This window comes from Rhinolophus hipposideros (genome assembly GCF_964194185.1).
Source record: "Rhinolophus hipposideros genome assembly, chromosome: 15".
Taxonomy (NCBI): domain Eukaryota; kingdom Metazoa; phylum Chordata; class Mammalia; order Chiroptera; family Rhinolophidae; genus Rhinolophus; species Rhinolophus hipposideros.
Window position 1 is genome coordinate 24,565,968 of NC_138061.1, and position 16,486 is coordinate 24,582,453.

Here is a 16,486-nt window from a genome sequence, read left to right on the forward strand (position 1 = left end):
CCTTTTTTGAACTCATGTAACTCTTTATAAGTTATATGTTCCTCTTTAAAAATACTAATTGTATCTCCTCAAAACACTAATTTTCTATTTCTTATTATTACTTATGTAGATAGGTGTCTGGTCACTCTTACTTGACATAAAGCTCCTAAATAAGCTTTTTATGTGAAAAATACTGACAGCAACCAGTGTTGACCAAGGTACACAACAGTCAGGCAAAGATTTGCTAAAGAATGAATAATTACAAATCCATAAAAAGTCATGTAAAGAAATTGGTGTGAGTTTTATTGAGTTTTTTTCTGTAAGTTAAGCACCTATTTTTTTTTTAAATTAAGAATATTGAATGCATACTTCATGCAATATCTGAAACAATGTTTACCATGTACTAATAGGGATTACAACTAGGTGCTGGGGTGTGGAATGACTTTTAATCTCTTCTTCTTACTTTTCTATATTGCTTGATTTTTTTCCCTACCCAATATTGCTTTTATCAGTTTTTTAAAAAACAATTTTTAATTTGGAAAACAAAAATCATCTAACATCAAATTGCAACTGTCTCATTTATTTAAAATAAGACTATCAGTCTCAAACTGTGAAAGAGTTAAGTGCCATTCCATGCTGTTAACCAATAACGCTGCGTTAATTCCATGAGTTTCCTGATAGGCACCCATACCAGCTGTCAGGTCAATCTAACAGGACAATGCTGAAGGGGTACCATTTGCCTCATGCAAGAAAGGGCCTTGGCCAGGAGAGGGTGGGGATGCACACAAAGGCCACAGAAGGAAGGGGAAGGCAGGTGTCCTAAGAAGTTATTTGTAGGAATCAAGACATTTGTCGGGAGCAGTAGTTCTCAAAATGTGGTAGGCTAGTTAGCGATGAGGGCCTCTTAGATCCTTTCACAGTCTGAAAAAGTGAAAATTATTTTTATAATAATATGAAGACTTTGTCTTTTTCACTCTCATTCTCACATGTGCACTTTACCTGATACCGTGTTGCCCGGAAAATAAGACCTAGCCAGGCCTTCAGCTCTAATGAGTCTTTTGGAGCAAAAATTAATATAAGACCCGGTATTATATTATATATTATATTATTATATTATACCTGGTCTTATATAATATTACATAAGACTCGGTATTGTATTACATCCAGTCTTATATTAATTATACTAAAATAAGACCAGGTCTTACATTAAGTTTTGCTCCAAAAGACACATTAGAGCTGATGGTCCGGCTAGGTCTTATTTTCGGGGAAACAGGGCATGTCACAGTGAATACAGAAACAGGTATGAGAATACAAGTATGAGAATTCCATTAAGCCAATTATTAAAGAGATCTGCAAAAATACAAAACATTGGCACTATTCTATTTTGTTGAGGAGAATAGTTACTTTTCGTAAAAAACGTTATTTGTGTTAACATGTAATGGGCTTCTTACGTTACTTGCAGTTAATTAATAAATACTTTTAAAATTTGTTTTAATTTTTAATACAGTCCGTATCAATAGATTTAACCTATATTAAAAAAAGGTTTTTGAGATTCTTACTGATTTTTAAGAGGGTAAAGTGGTCCTGAGACCACAACGTTTGAGCACCGATCGTTTGGAGGAGCCGAGTTGACCGACGAGGGATCTGCCAAATTCTCTAACTCCTGCCACACCCTCCCATCCGGGCGCGACAGGGAAGAACTGGGGACTTGTGGCACCACAAGCTGTGTGGCTTTTGGAACAATTCCCGCCCCCGCTGTAGCAGCCACAGGTTATTGAACCATCACCGCACGTTAGGCATTGTGCTCAGCACTCGACATGTAACTACCACAGCGATGCCACGAGGTGGGTACTGGGATCCTCGTGTGGCCACGGGGAAAGGAGAGGCTGAGAAAAGTGTAACCAACTTCAACACGGTCGCACGACGATACGCGACGGCGCCAGGATTCAAACCCGCACTTCAGGCTCCAGAGTCCCGACACTAGTCACGTGCCACTTCTCAGCTCCCCCGCCCCCCGTTCCCACGTGTTTAAAGCAGGAACCACAGAACGTGCCGCGCAGGGGGTGTAGAAGGAAATCGCAATTAACCCACGGGCCAGAAGCCCCGCCGACCATCCCCGGGACCGAGGTCTACCGACCGCCCCTCCCCGCCCCCCTCCGCACCGGCCTTCCCGGACGGTATCCGCGCCCGTTTCCGCTCCGAGGAGCCCGCCTGCCTCTTCATGCTCCACACGTGCCTCCCTCGCGTGTCTTCGGTTTCCACTCAAGAGTCCCGGTTCCGTCGCGCGCGACCAGAAAAGCGCATCCTCACTGCGGAGCGCGCTCCTGCGCGTCCCCGACACCCGCGCCCCAGCAGCCCCCGCGAACGCCGAGTCCCCAGCGCAGGCGCAGTCACTGCTCGCTCCCTCCCGAGGAGGGGCTCGCTGAGTAACCCGGAAGTACTTCTCCTTTTGGTGGCAGTGAGAGGACGTCGGAGAGCGCTGGAGTGTGCAGTGGCCGCCGCGCACGGTCCTCGGCATGCAAAGGTTACTTTTTCCGCCCTTGAAGGCCTTGATGGGAAGCCCGTGTCTCCGACTCCTGGTTCCTCGGGCGGCGCCTAGGACACAGGTACCGCACCGCAGCGGACTCTGAGTCGCGGAAGCTGCACAGGGAGAAGGAGCCGGGAGCTCTTTTCGTAGCTCCTTGGAGTTCAAAACGCGTTTCCTTGTATCCAGAGCCCCTGAGTTCTGAACCACCTACGAGCTGTGTGATATTAGCCAAGATGGGTAACCTTTCTGTGCCTTAATTTCCCCACGTATAAAAATGGGGATAACAACAATAGTTTATAAGATTGCTGGGAGGATTAAATTTAATATGCATCAAGCACTTAGCACATCATAAAAGCTCAGCACATTTTACCCAGATATTTGATTTTTGCTAAAAGCCCCCAGGTACTCAGGTTTAGAGATTGTAACCGCTGTCTACAAAGGGAAACTGAGGCTTCACATAAGTTGTCTGAAGTTACTTCGTTAATTAGAAGCAGGAAGCCAAATACTGGTCTTCGGACTCTGGGAGTCAGAAGAGGGTGTGCGTCCATTCAACTGGTAATGACTGTGATTATCGAGTTAGGAACCAGGACGCGAAAGATAAATACCTAAAAGCCACTGCCCTGGAGGGAGCTACAATTTATTCGTATATAATTCATTTGTCCAATCTTTATTAAGATCTTGTTATGTGCGGGAACTGTTTGAAACGAAGCCCGAGGGAAAGAACCAGACTGACCACTGCTGTCCCACAGCTCATAGTTTTGTGGGAGATAGAGAGGAACCTGAAGTGTGTTAAGGATGGATAAAGGAGGTAAAATGTGCCTAGAGTAGCCAGTTGCAGACCTGGAGTAGTCTGGGAAAACTTCCCAGAGGAGGTGACATCTAAGCTGAGATCTACAGTAGGTACTGTTACTGAACTCAGGTTCAGCTGCTTGCTGCTTGAGCAATGATTAAGAGACAAGGGTCGGTGGAAAGAAAAAAAGGTTTATTCAAAATGCTAGCATTCCCAGAACATGGTGAACTATTGTCTCAAAGGCCACCTTCCCCCTTCCTAGACCGGTCAGAAGGTTTTATAGGTACACAAGAAGAACAAAGGAAAAGGGGGAGTCAATCCTGAGATTTATCCAGGAGAGCATCTCCTGGGGTCTGGTTTGTTGTGATGGTTATCTCGAACCCGGGGTGATTCCTCTGCCATCTGACAGAAAATCACAGTCCAGAATTGCAGCGTGGTTGCAATTTCTACCACATCTGTAGTTACTTCTTCCACTGAAGTCTTGAATCCTTCAATGTCATCCATGAGGGTTGGAATCAAACTTCTAAACTGTTAATGTTGGTATTTTCACTTCTTTCTATTAATCACAAATGTCCTAAATGGGATCTAGAATGGTGAGTACTTTCCAAAAGGTTTACAATTTGCTCAATGCAGGGTTGACACAAACCTTCATTTTGTGAAAAATGCAGTGTCTGCAACGTACAATAACTGAAGTGCAATAAAACGAGGTATGCCTGTATTATCAATCGGGACAAGTAGTGTCCAAATCAGAGAGAAATATGTTTAAAGATCCACAGAAGAAATAAAATAATCCATATCTTGGTGTAGAGTAAGTCTGGGGGAAGAATGCCAGAGACCAGAAGGCTCATGTAGGATGGGGATGAATTGGAGTGAGGCCAAGACTGGAGGCAGGAAGACCAGTTGGGAGAAGATGCAGGATGCAGTAATCCATTTAAAAGACGACTATTAGCCAGAGCAGTAGTGGCAATGTGGCCACACAGGGTACTCGACTCCAGAGTGGCACTGAGTGTGCGTAGCTGTGGACTGAGGTCTTTCTCCAGTTGTAATTTATCTGTCTTAATCCTTAGTGCGGTTGCAGCTGTGGGATCAGGAGCGCCTTAAGGCCAGGGCAATACAGCACCATCTCTGAAGTAGCTTTGCAATCTGGAAGGGGTACAGAGTCCCTTCCTTCAAAGGCTGCTGAGCGAGTAGTGGGCCGATGGCTGCTGGTCTGCAGCGGAACAGTGGCTGGAGCTGTTATTCTTGGTGGAGTAACTAGGTGAGTAATTTGCTCATAGTGTGTCAGCTGTTTGGGTCATCACTAGAGGCACAAGATGACCGAGGAGGAAGGGACCCTCAGAATCATGTAGTCTTGCTCCCTCGTTTTACATGTGCAGAAACTGAGACCTAAAAAGGGGATATGTCTAATGGCCTGCTCTGCCATAAAATGGTTTAGGGTAATAGAAACCCTTCACAAAGACTGGTTTAGGTCTTAACCGTTAGCTATGCACTATATACATATTCCCCTACAATCAGCTCAAATTTGTCTCAAAATTTTTTGTATAGTTTGCTTGAATTAAACCGAAATAAGTTCCATACATCACAATTGGTTCATATGCCTCTCGGGTCTCTTTAAACCTATAAAGAGATTATCGATTTAGATTCTGTTCTCTCCCCTCCCCCCCGCCCCTTTGCAGTTTTGTTGAAGAACCCCAAATTATTTGTCCTATGGAGTTTCCCACAGTCTGGATTTTGCTGATTGCATATTCGTGGTGGTATTTTACATGTTCCATTGTCCCCTGTATTTCCTATAAACTGGTTGTTGCTTGATCAGATTCAGGTTGGAGCCAGGGGGCAAAATACTTCATAGATGATTATAACTTTCATAAATATCTGTTGTCTATTAGAGATGTCAACCACGATTGATGTTGCAAAACTATAATAGCTCAACTCTAAAGAGAAACTGTCCCTCATCAACAATTTGGCTATCCTAAGATACAGGATACATTGGAAAGGCGGGATAAATACTTGTTTCCTTTTACCAGTTTTCAAAATAATGAATTGGTTCCCAAGCATCCTCCACAGGTGACCAATAAAGTGTTTGAGTTTTTAAGTATCATTATGAGCTCATAAGTTTTAAACATACTTGATATGTTTCAGTCCGTGTTTTAGTCCATTGCAGGGCCGATGATTTGTTCAAATTGTCCCATCTTTAGTCGCTGGGAACCTCTCAAATTGGCTCCAGAGTTGTTTTGACGGGACGCTAGTAACCTTTGATTCCATGCTTTTTGGATGATAAGATGTTCCAGGCTCTTGTACATTTCCTGCTTCAGTCCTGAAATCAGCCTTTTACTTTAGGCATTCTAACTCCTTTATGGTGAAAATACTTTGTGGTTTTAAAACAGTGTGTGTTCTCAAATTTCTTTCCACATTCCCTGCACCCTTATTTCAAAATACCTTATGTGTTATATAGGCTGTACGGGAAACTGACAAATTTGAGTTTTATTGTCTTTAAACTCACTCAAGAACCTTAACTGTCTTATGCCTATATCGAGTCTCTTTCCCCTGTGTAAATAATGTTGGTTATGCATTTAGGGCAAATTTCTTTGGTCTAAGGGTGATTTCACTGTTTCTGTCAAAATTCTAAGCCATAAGAAGAAAAGAAGATGTCAGAAAGGAAACAATGAAACGATGTGTTTACCTTTAGAGGGGTTAAGCTCAGATCCACTTGTTGCTAGAAACCATTTATGAGTAATCCAGCATATCTCTCTCCCACCGCCTCACTCACTCAGATTTCTTTCCTGTCCTAAGGTTGACAGAGTCTGGCCTCTCAATGGTAGATTGGCATTTAATAAAGGAGATGAAGCCACCTACAAGCCAAGAGGAATGGGAAGCAGAATTCCAAAAATACCAGCAATTTCCAGAATTTAAAATGTGAGTATTATAGAAAATCAGGTAAACATCCCATGAGGCCCACTCGATCTTTTGCTTATTTAAACATTTCAGAATGGTTAGAGTCCATTATTTCTTGATAGGTGGCTCAGTTACGTTTAGTGAGCTCCACTCTAAACCTCTAATTCCAAAGCGATCCTGAGGTCACTGATGAGGAAGGAGGCAGACCTATCAAGCTTCACGACAGAATGTTCCTGCATTCCGTTGGGAAATAAAAATCAGACAGGTGTGTCCTCTTGTTTTTGACTTCCCTTTTCACCCAGCTTGAATCGTGATATGACATTGGCAGAATTCAAGTTCATCTGGTACATGGAATACTCACACCGAATGTGGGGTCGCCTTGTAGGCCTCGCATACATCCTGCCTGCTGCCTACTTTTGGAGAAAGGGCTGGCTCAGCCGCAACATGAAAGGACGTGTTCTTGCCCTCTGTGGTTTAGTCTGCTTCCAGGTGAGATTTATTTAAGTTTGGAAAAGCAGAGACGCTCCCATGAGCTTCCTAGTTGGCATTGTTTTTAATGAAGTAATCTTCTAACAGAGTAGGTGAGAGCATGGATTCTTAGTGTCATGTGCCTGGCTTTAAGACCCACCTCTGCCACTTAGTAGGACAAGTTGTAGCCTCTGTGGGCTATGCTTTCCTTACCTGTAAAGAGGAATAGTAATAGTGCCTACCATTTAAGTTGCGTGAATATTAATTGAGAGCATGCATATAAAGTACTTAGTTTAGTGCCTGGAATCAGTAAGCACTCAGTAAATGTATTTTTGTGTCACAAGAATTAGTTTCTTTCCCATCATGACTCTCCTCCTGGGTTCTCATCTCCTCCCTTTTTCTAACTTGCCTGCTCTCTGGAGAAGTGGGAACCCTCTGCTAGAATGGCTACAGAAGCAAATTAAAAAATTCCAAAAGACAGAAACATTTTGTGGAATAAGGGATCTTAAAATACAGATGTAGCTGAGAGATACTCAAGTACTTTATAAATGGTGGTTTAAATCACATAAGTTGAACTGAAGTTAAGGAAAAAAGCTTTGAATGACTCTCACGGTTAAGGGATTAGGTGAGACTGTGAGCCAAGAAAAGGAATATTAAGAAGACACGTAAGTATTTGGATCATGGTATACAGGCCCGAAGGGAGAGTATCAGAGCATCATAGAAATACAAAATTTGATCAGGAGGAAGTAAATTGGTTAATTTAACTTAGAAGTGGTGAGAATGTGAACTAATTAGAAGGAATTAAGGGAGAAGATGGAAGAGATGAAATAGAGGCAATAGAAACATAATGAAGAGTTAGACTTTAATAAAAGTCTAATAGAAACTAGGGGAGGGGAGGTGAAACAAAATGAAGTTTGTTTTAGAATGGGAAAAAAAAAAACCCACTAAAGACAGACTCTCAGGGAGTCAGAGATTTAAAGATGGCAAATGGGGAATGGAAAGAAGAAAGTGAGCTGGCACTGTGTACTCCATCTTCAATGTCCTGTGCAGTTGAAATGAAGATAATTAGAAAATCCAGGGTAATCAGAAAGGGGGAAGAAATGCCCAAAGAGATTTCCTAAGGAGTATGATTCTCTTGGCTTATGAGGGTAGGGGGTGAAAGGGCTGTATCTTACCTGATATAATTGGAACTGGCAATTGTTTGGGTTAATTGGAAACGTCAGTTAAAGCAGGGAATCATAGAATAATAATATATACCTTAAACTTACTTTCATTACCATTTTTTTTTAATTGAAAAGCTAAGTAAGACCTGTTCTTTGAGTCCTCTGATTAGAGTTCAACCTCAAATCTCTTACACCCTCATAAAGTATCATTTTCCTTAAAGAGAACTTAGACACTTGCAAAGTTTACAGATTTTTGTAACTGACTGCAAAAAGCCTTACAGATTTTTATGACTTTTCTCCACAAAACTTAAAATTGTCTATTCCCACCTAAATTGACACTAATTGTTTTTAAGCAGTTATCTTTGTCAAGCTTTTCCAGTATATTCAATCTGGTTTTTATAGAAACAACTCTCTTTTCATTCTCATATTTCACTGGTTTACACAGTGTTAAATCATATCAAGTAGACATACTTGATATGATATGATATGTACTTCTCTATATTTAGCTTATACTTCAGTAAAATGTTAATCTAATTAGTGGTTAAATATTCATGGTGCTGTATGTGGAAATAGAGATCGGTCCTGATTCCTGGGATACTGAGGATATGGGAAGGCATGGAAAGGAGGGATCAGGTAGAGAGTACTGATAATTGATAACTCACTTTCTCAGAGAGTAAAGGTGAGTAGACAGTTTCAACCTTGTTTACTTGCCTCTTCTCCTTTTGGTTCTAGGGTCTGTTGGGATGGTACATGGTGAAAAGTGGATTAGAAGAAAAGCCAGATTCCCATGACATCCCTCGGGTCAGTCAGTACCGCCTCGCTGCCCACCTGGGATCAGCCCTTGTTCTGTACTGCGCCAGCCTGTGGACCTCGCTCTCACTGCTGCTTTCCCCACACAAGGTAAGTCATTATGTATTGTCACCACATCTGCACAGATGCTGACAGGGTCAGAGAAATGGGAATTCGGGCTCTAATGGGAAGTTACCAGTCAAAATGCACACATTCCTTTACCATATTTACCCGAAAATAAGACCTAGCTGGATCATCAACTCTAATGCGTCTTTTGGAGCAAAAATTAGAATAAGTCCTGGTCTTATTTTAATATAAGACCCACTATAATATAATATATGATATGATATGATATGATATATAGTAGATTATATTATAACATAATATAATATAATGTCCCGTCTTATATTAATTTTTGCTCCAAAAGATGCATTAGAGCTGATGGTCTGGCTAGGTCTTATATTCGGGGAAACATGGTAATAACATCTACCGATTTACCAGAAACTAGATAAAACCAAAGTTTAGAGGAACCTTGAACTTTGCAACTGCAAAGTAAAATGTACACCTATTCTTTTTAGCTGGAGCAACTCACTCAAAGGAGAATTAGCATAGGAGTCGAATGTTTTGCAGCATTGTCTATTAGGAAAGGTGAAACATGAATTTTAGAGAAACGGGGAAGGAGTACTCGCAGGAAGAGATGCCCCACCCACTCTGCTTCTGAGTCCCGAGGGGTGGTGGATGGTACAGTGAGCAGGGCCAGATGAGAGCAGCCTGTTGGGTTGTCTGTTCTTCAGATGGGGAACCTAGCATCCATCAAGCCGAACAATACAGTAAACCTTAGTGAGCTCGCCTGAAAGTATTTTCTCTGTATGCCGATTAAGGTTGTTTCTACTTGTCTTAAAAATGAGTATTGTGTTAGGTATTGAAGTCATGATTGACCTGGATAACTTGTTCATGGGTGAAGTTTGAGATGATAACAGGACTTTTAAGAAGAATCATCCAATATAAGTACCTCGGGGCCAGTGGCCTGGATCCCAGTAAGAACAGAAGGTGTTGACGGCACTCCTCCCCACAGGGAAGCCAGATGGAGTCGAAACATTGGTGTATAGTAGACAGTGTACATCTGAATAATTCTTGTTCTCCTGACTTTCAAAGCCAAGCTTCTAAAATGAGTTGCCTGTATCTTATTATAGCTGTACATCCTGACAACATATTTGTTTTTTACAATTCTTGTCATCTGGCTTCCCCACCCACCCCTCTTACATACACACCCACATATTCTCCTACATACCATGTTTCCCCGAAAATAAGATTGGGTGTTACATTAATTTTTGCTCCAAAAGACGCATTTGGGCTTATGCTCAGGGGATGTCACCCTGAAAAATCATGCTAGGGCTTATTTTCCAGTTAGATCTTATTTTCGGGGAAACACAGTACTTACTCATATACCCACACACCCTAAATGCTCTGTAATGAAGTGGTACTCTTAGAGGTTACTAATGACCTATTAATTATCAATTAATTGTATTTCCCTTTTAAAATTTTATTTAGGAATGCCCTTCTAGCTACTGGATGGGATGCTGCCTGGTTCATGAATCTCTTAATTAGATCTCAAAAATTTTTTTATTTATATTCCACTAATTACAGAAAGGATTTGAGATGCTAGTCAAACATATAGTCGGACTATGCTGTCCAACACAGTAGCTGACTAGCTCCATGTGGCTATTTAAATTTTAATTAATCAAAATTAAATAAAATTAACTTTACTTAAACAAACTTGCTATTAAACTAAATAAAACTAACTTTTTGTTTAATTTTCAGTTGCTTTAGTCTTGTTTCAACCCTCATAAGCCACATACATATTGGGCAGCACAGCCAATAGAAAGTTCTATTTGGCAGCACTGGTATATTGTCCTACGAAATCTTAGAAGTGATACCTTGTTCTTCACGTACTAGAGTATAAATCATATGAAGGCAGCATTCTGACTTAATTCCTTTGTACCTTTTTGTACCGGTTTATAAAGTTCTTAATAAATATTTATTGATTCCTGATTAATGTCAGCAGTTGGCTGTAGTAAAAATAAAAACAAATTTTGACTTTACTAAAAACACTAAATGCAACTCTCCTCTACTCTAGGCATTTTCTGCGATTTTGATTCTGACTATATTTTCTACACTAAATATCACACACAAGATGAGAATCCTGTCCTCTATTTTAAGCCACATCATGTTAACCATTGTGAAGCATTTTCTCCCTGAACAGTGCAAATCATTCAGTTATTAAAGAGATACGTATTGAGTACCTACATGCCAAGCCCTGGGCTAGAAGTACTATAATAAGCAAGACAGATAGCAGTTCCTGCTTTCACAAAACTTACAAGATAGCAGAGAAAACAGATAGTAAATGTATAAATTTAATAAAATATGATGCGTGTCAGAACAGAGTGTCTGCTGGGAGTATGTAACCTAGTCCAGGGCTCAGAGTGGTCTGAAGGCATGGTCGTTTGGGGTTAGTCTTGGAGATCTGGGCTGCCTCTCGTAGCTCCTGCAGTACGGTTAATCTGAGTGATTTTCTTTTCTTATTTAGTTGCCTGAAACCCATCAACTCCTATGGTTGAGACGATTTGCTCATGGAACAGCAGGTTTGGTGTTTCTTACAGCTCTCTCAGGTAGGACTATTCTCATCAAAGATGGTCTGTTTTCATTCCACTGTCAGGCGGGATCGCTTGCCTAATGCTTTCCCCTTTTTTCCTATATCGTCACATTTCCTTTCCACACTTGCCCCTCTCATACCCATCATCTTCACCCTGTTTTCTGTTCCTTCCGCCTTCTAAAAATCCTGCTTTCCAGAGAATTGAACAAAAATATTAAGCATCTACCTGGATCCAGACTGCCTAGACTCAAATTTTGGCTTTACCACCTATGAACTCTATGACCTTTGACAAGCCTTGGAACCTGTCTGGGCCTCAGTGACCTCATTTGTAAAATGGGGGTGATAATAATAGTATGAGTAATATATGTGAAGTGCTTAAAACAGTACCTGGCACGGAGCAAAAGCTATATAAGTGTTAGCTGTTATTATTATGTAAACATTGTTATTGTTACATTACACCAAGATGGGTCAGACAAAAGGCCTGCCCTCAAAGATGGTCTAAGGTGGAGAGTTCATTGGAGCAAAGAGACCAACGCAGATCTTTCTCATTCTTTAAATCATACTTCTACCTCTCTCATTCTGGAACTGTGCTATCTAATACAACAATCACTAGTCTCATGTGACTAAACAGAAATTATTTAAAAATAAGTAAAATTTAAAATTTAGTTCCTTAGTCACACTAGCCATATTTCAAGGGCTCAGTAGGATGGCAAATATAGAACATTTTTATCATCTCGGAAAGTTCTGTTGGACAACACTGATTTAAAATAAAACCATCAAACAAGTGATGTACCCAACCTTCCCCCCTCTTTTTTGGTGGAAGAGCATGAATTTTTACTTTATAAATGGCATTTACAAAAATAAGGAATATGATCTAAACATCCCTTAATCTTCTCTGATCATACGTAATGGATTAGTCATCCATTAATTCATGAATACCCTCTTTATGTGTTTATCCAGGATTTAGTTTATAATTTTTTATTGTTCATTCAGTAAATATTTTTTGAGCATTTGGGGAAGACAGATAAACAATAAAAACATGTCAGTTAGTGTTCAGTGCTGTGACTAAAACACAATAAGGGATAGAGGTGGGGTGGAGGAGTGCTGTCTTATGTCGGGTCACTGGGGGCCACTCTTTGATAAAGTGACGTTTGAATGGAGACCTGAAGAAGTGATAGAGTAAATTATGCAGATAGCTGGGAGAAGAGCACTTCCAGAATAGATGAGTAGTTCTCAGTGGGAAGTAAGGAGGACATCAGTCACTAATGGAATTTTTCCAGACTAACATGCCTCTCTCTAGAGCTTCTCATCCACTCCTCCATGGGAGGCATACCAGAAACTTGGGGTGGGAGTGAGGATGTACTTGTTTTTTTTTTTAAGTTCTTGTGGTGATTGTGATGTGTATCCCCTGTTTGAGAACCCTACAATAAATCTATTTATTATTCTCTATTTCTTTTATCTAAATCTGGCATAATAAACTTTTTCTGTCAGAATAGTGCTTGTTCTCATTTTAATAACTACTATTTACCTTGGCATACAGGGGCTTTTGTGGCAGGACTGGATGCTGGGCTTGTTTACAATTCCTTCCCCAAGATGGGAGAATCTTGGATCCCAGAGGATCTCTTTACCTTTTCCCCCATCCTGAGGAATGTTTTTGAGAATCCCACTATGGTGCAGTTTGATCACCGGATTCTGGTAAGTCTGGCTCGTGGTTCCTGGCTACGAAGCACAGGGAGCCCTACAGGCTTGGGGTGTCTAAAGCATGGATGGCAACAGTGAGAGGGCAGAGTGGCGATTAGATTTCCTTTTCCTTTTAGATGAAATTTAGTACCAGTCCTCTGTGTGATGTTTTTGTCCTAATTACCCACAGCCCCTCCAGCCAAATGCTGGCTTACAGGAAGGGTACTGCCAGCTTCTTAAAGTTTGAATATGCCTCTTACCATCTGGCAAATGATAACTGCCCTCCATCCTGCACACACATAGGAGTGTCATTTTAGCAGAAATGAAGCTTAGTAGAGAGGCAAGTGCAGACAGACTGTGGTTGCTGAACACGTAGCTGACCTAGAATCCCAGGGAGCCAAGGGCATCATAAATACTTTTTGTTTTATTTAAACTAATGCTTATGAAGGGCCTGCTCTGGGTTGTGTGAAAATGGGCCTGGTAGCCTGGCCATGATAAATCGGAGCAGGGGAAGATCAGCAACAAGGAGGCCCGTGAGAAGCAGTAGCTCTTTTGCTGTAATGCAGGTGGGGGTGGGGGCGTTCAGGGCTTCATGGTGGGAGTGGAACTCAGAAGAATGAGGAATCTGAGGTTGTAAGGAATAGAAGATTGGCTGTAGAGATGAAGGTGAAGAAAGATCAAAGGAGATCCCGAGTTTTTTCTGTGGCGTGCTTAAAACACGACCAACAAAAATGGGACTATTGGAATGAGTGTTGAGCCAGATATGGGAGGATGTCATCAGATGGAGGCATGTTGAGTATGAGAGCATAGTGGTACATCCTAAGAGAGAGGCCGAGAAGACACAGATATCCAAGGGGAATGCGGGGGCTTGCGCACATTAGCTTGTGGGGCACGGGGGCTCAGTCCCCACCACCACACATTTTGGAATAAAAAAAGTCTAGTTGAAATTGTCATCATGGACAGCTCTGAAAAGGAAAGAAATGGATGCAGAAATAATATGATAGAAAAACATTCTCTTTGACCTCATGGAAGGGGTAAGAGGATCCTATTCCCGCTCCCAGTCCCGCGTTCTGAAGGGCGGGAATGAAAATGAGACTTAAGATCTGTTTTAGCACTAGCTCGCAGCACCAGCACTTCTGCTACTCACAGCCCAGGAAAATAATAACGTCAGGGGCTGGGGTCAGCCCTGCTTTAAAAACACAGGATAGAGATAAAGTTAGGGCTAAGGATGCGAAGGACGATTTAAAACGTGAGGGCCACACCTGGGTGACACCCACATTGGAAGGTGGATGAGATCACAGAGAATGTGTGTGTAGAAAGTGATAGGTGCAGAAACTTGGGGCACCCTGGGGAACACCGACATTTACGTGGCAAGCAGAAGAAGAGCAGAAAAGACTGAGAAGCAGTAATCGGGGACCTGCAGACAAGAAAGTGCTTAGTGGTTCTGGAGGAGACACAGGTGAGGTGAGCACACATCAGGAGGTGGGCCATTTCTTTCTGGCGCGTGATGAGGCTCTCCTCCTTGCAGGGAATCACTTCAGTTACTGCCATTACAATGCTCTACCTCCTGTCCCGGAGAATTCTCCTTCCTCGAAGGACCAAGATGGCAGCAGTGACTCTGCTAGCTTTGGCGTATACACAGGTACAAACCACCTCTTTTTGGTCTCAGGTTGTCCCCAAAACAAAGTTGAAAAGGAAAGGTAACAAGCTAGGAGAAAATATTTTCAGTACTTATAGTAGACTCAAAGATTAATAACCAGAAAATAAAGATATCAATACACAGTTCTCACAAGAGGAATGATTACTGGACAATGAATATGAAAAGCTGCTTGGTCTCACTCATGATCGGGGAGGAGCAGATGAAAACAATGCATGCCATTGTGGGCTTGTCAGATTGGAAAAAATGAAACAAAAAAAGATAATCAGGTATTGGCATAGGTGTAGGAAAATGGATACCTTCATATATTCTTGGTGAGAGCATGAGTTGGTATAGTGTTTTTCAGAGGGCAGTATCTTTTGAGATGTTAAATGTATAATCCTTTGGCCCAACAAATTGCCTTATTAGTACCTCCCCGAGAGATATTCTAATGCACAAAGCTATGTATCTACAAGGAAATTCATTTTAGAATTGCCGTGATGGTGAAAAATTGGAAAACAACCTAAATAGTTAAATAAACAACTATGGTAAATTTATACTGTGGAATTCTGTGTAGCAGTTTAAAATAATAAGCTTTGAAGACCTATATTGTTAAGTGAAAAAAAAAAGCAAGTGACAAACAACATGTTTTAAAAGCACAAAACTGTATGTTTCTCTAAAATTTTTATACAGAAGTACAATTGTGTAGAAACTGGTAACAGTAACAACCTCTGAGGAGGGGAACTAGGATAGAGTGAAAGATAATTAAGGGAAATTTTAGGTTTTTCTGTCTTGTTTGAATTTCCTTCATTGTAAGTATATTTACTTGTGAAATTAAAAATATTTTCTAATGTTCTGATCGGAGGATGTGGAGGTTTGTTGTCCACACCCAGTCGTTTCAGCTCCGAATCTGTGGCTATTTTGCTTACTGCTTTCTTTCCCCTGTAACAGGTGGGTCTGGGCATTAGCACTCTGCTGATGTACGTTCCAACTCCTTTGGCTGCCACTCACCAGTCCGGCTCCTTGGCTCTGCTCAGTGTTGCCCTTTGGCTCATGAACGAACTCCGAAGAGTCCCAAAATAACTCTAAGAGGCTCACCTTCGTAGGACTGAAACTGTGCTTTTGCTCATCAGAGCGCACAGAACTTGGGTTCTTCTAAGAGGATGACCTTGGCATGTCAAGTGGTTTCCAAAGTGGTCAAGGTTTTACAAATTCTTTGCCTGTGTCTGAGATAGTCACTAAGTCACAAATATCATTAACTGTGGTTATACTAACGGTTCCTTTTCACATCTGTTACTTTTCATGTTGAAAATCTGGTTTAATAAAAAGGAAACATTTTCAGATCTGCCATTTGCCGCTTCTTAATAGGCTCTGTCTTAGTTTTCTAATGTTGGGAAGCTCTTGGTTCTACACACATTGTCGCTGTCTCCTTGACCTCTGGAGTCCTGAATTCTGCCTAAGTAGAAATCTGTTAACGACCTTAACTTCATGTCCATCAGGTGAAGGTTCAAGGGAAAGATTCGCATACCCTAAAGAAGCCAGATAAGCTTCAACAAGAAACTAGTATTCTGAATTTCCAAAATGGGGACAGGGCTGATTGTGACAAGCTTGATGTCTGTGTGCAGCACAGTGGTTTCTAGGGACTCAGAAGAGAAGGTAATCCCTAGTAACCCACTTGGATTCATCAAGCACTAACCTATAGTGCTGTTACATGGCTAGGGCAGATGAATGGAATAGATAGTAGAAATCCGTCCCTGACAGGGTTTCCTAACAACCTCCGTGACGAGAAAAATGTGGCCCTGATGGTGGACACGGACATATATTCAGATATTGAAACAAATTGTTGGTTAATGAGTTGCTGTGATTTTGGTCTCTGTTGATATTTCATAGGATTCTGTCTTACTCGAGT

The 16,486-nt window shown here is 41.4% G+C and overlaps 2 protein-coding genes across 7 annotated transcripts in view; one reads left to right on the forward strand and one right to left on the reverse strand.

Annotated features, from left to right (window-relative positions):
* CUTC (cutC copper transporter) overlaps positions 1-2,367 on the reverse strand; it is a 20,899-nt gene extending 18,532 nt beyond the window's left edge. The window contains exon 1 of one of the 5 annotated variants that reach the window (XR_013994940.1): positions 2,142-2,345. Coding sequence is in view for 2 of the 5 variants with exons in the window: in XM_081073539.1 (XP_080929665.1) it covers positions 2,142-2,202 (61 nt within the window). In the remaining 3 variants the exon portion in view is untranslated. Of the gene's footprint in view, positions 1-2,141 lie in introns of all 5 variants that reach the window. The other 4 variants (XM_081073541.1, XM_081073539.1, XM_081073542.1 and 1 more) reach the window with 4 other exon arrangements.
* On the forward strand, positions 2,308-15,927 carry COX15 (cytochrome c oxidase assembly homolog COX15). 2 transcript variants are annotated; one of them, XM_081073538.1, is made up of 10 exons: positions 2,389-2,585; positions 4,364-4,554; positions 6,087-6,209; positions 6,311-6,453; positions 6,574-6,677; positions 8,552-8,719; positions 11,196-11,277; positions 12,802-12,956; positions 14,470-14,583; positions 15,529-15,926. In XM_081073538.1, exons 4-10 carry the CDS (start codon positions 6,378-6,380, stop codon positions 15,658-15,660), a joined length of 831 nt encoding a protein of 276 aa, XP_080929664.1. In that variant the 5' UTR covers positions 2,389-2,585; positions 4,364-4,554; positions 6,087-6,209; positions 6,311-6,377; the 3' UTR covers positions 15,661-15,926. The 2 variants fall into 2 exon arrangements, with proteins under 2 accessions (XP_080929663.1, XP_080929664.1); XM_081073537.1 differs by lacking the exon at positions 6,311-6,453 and having other exon boundaries at positions 2,308-2,585; positions 6,491-6,677; positions 15,529-15,927.
* The last annotated feature ends 559 nt before the right edge of the window (positions 15,928-16,486 follow it).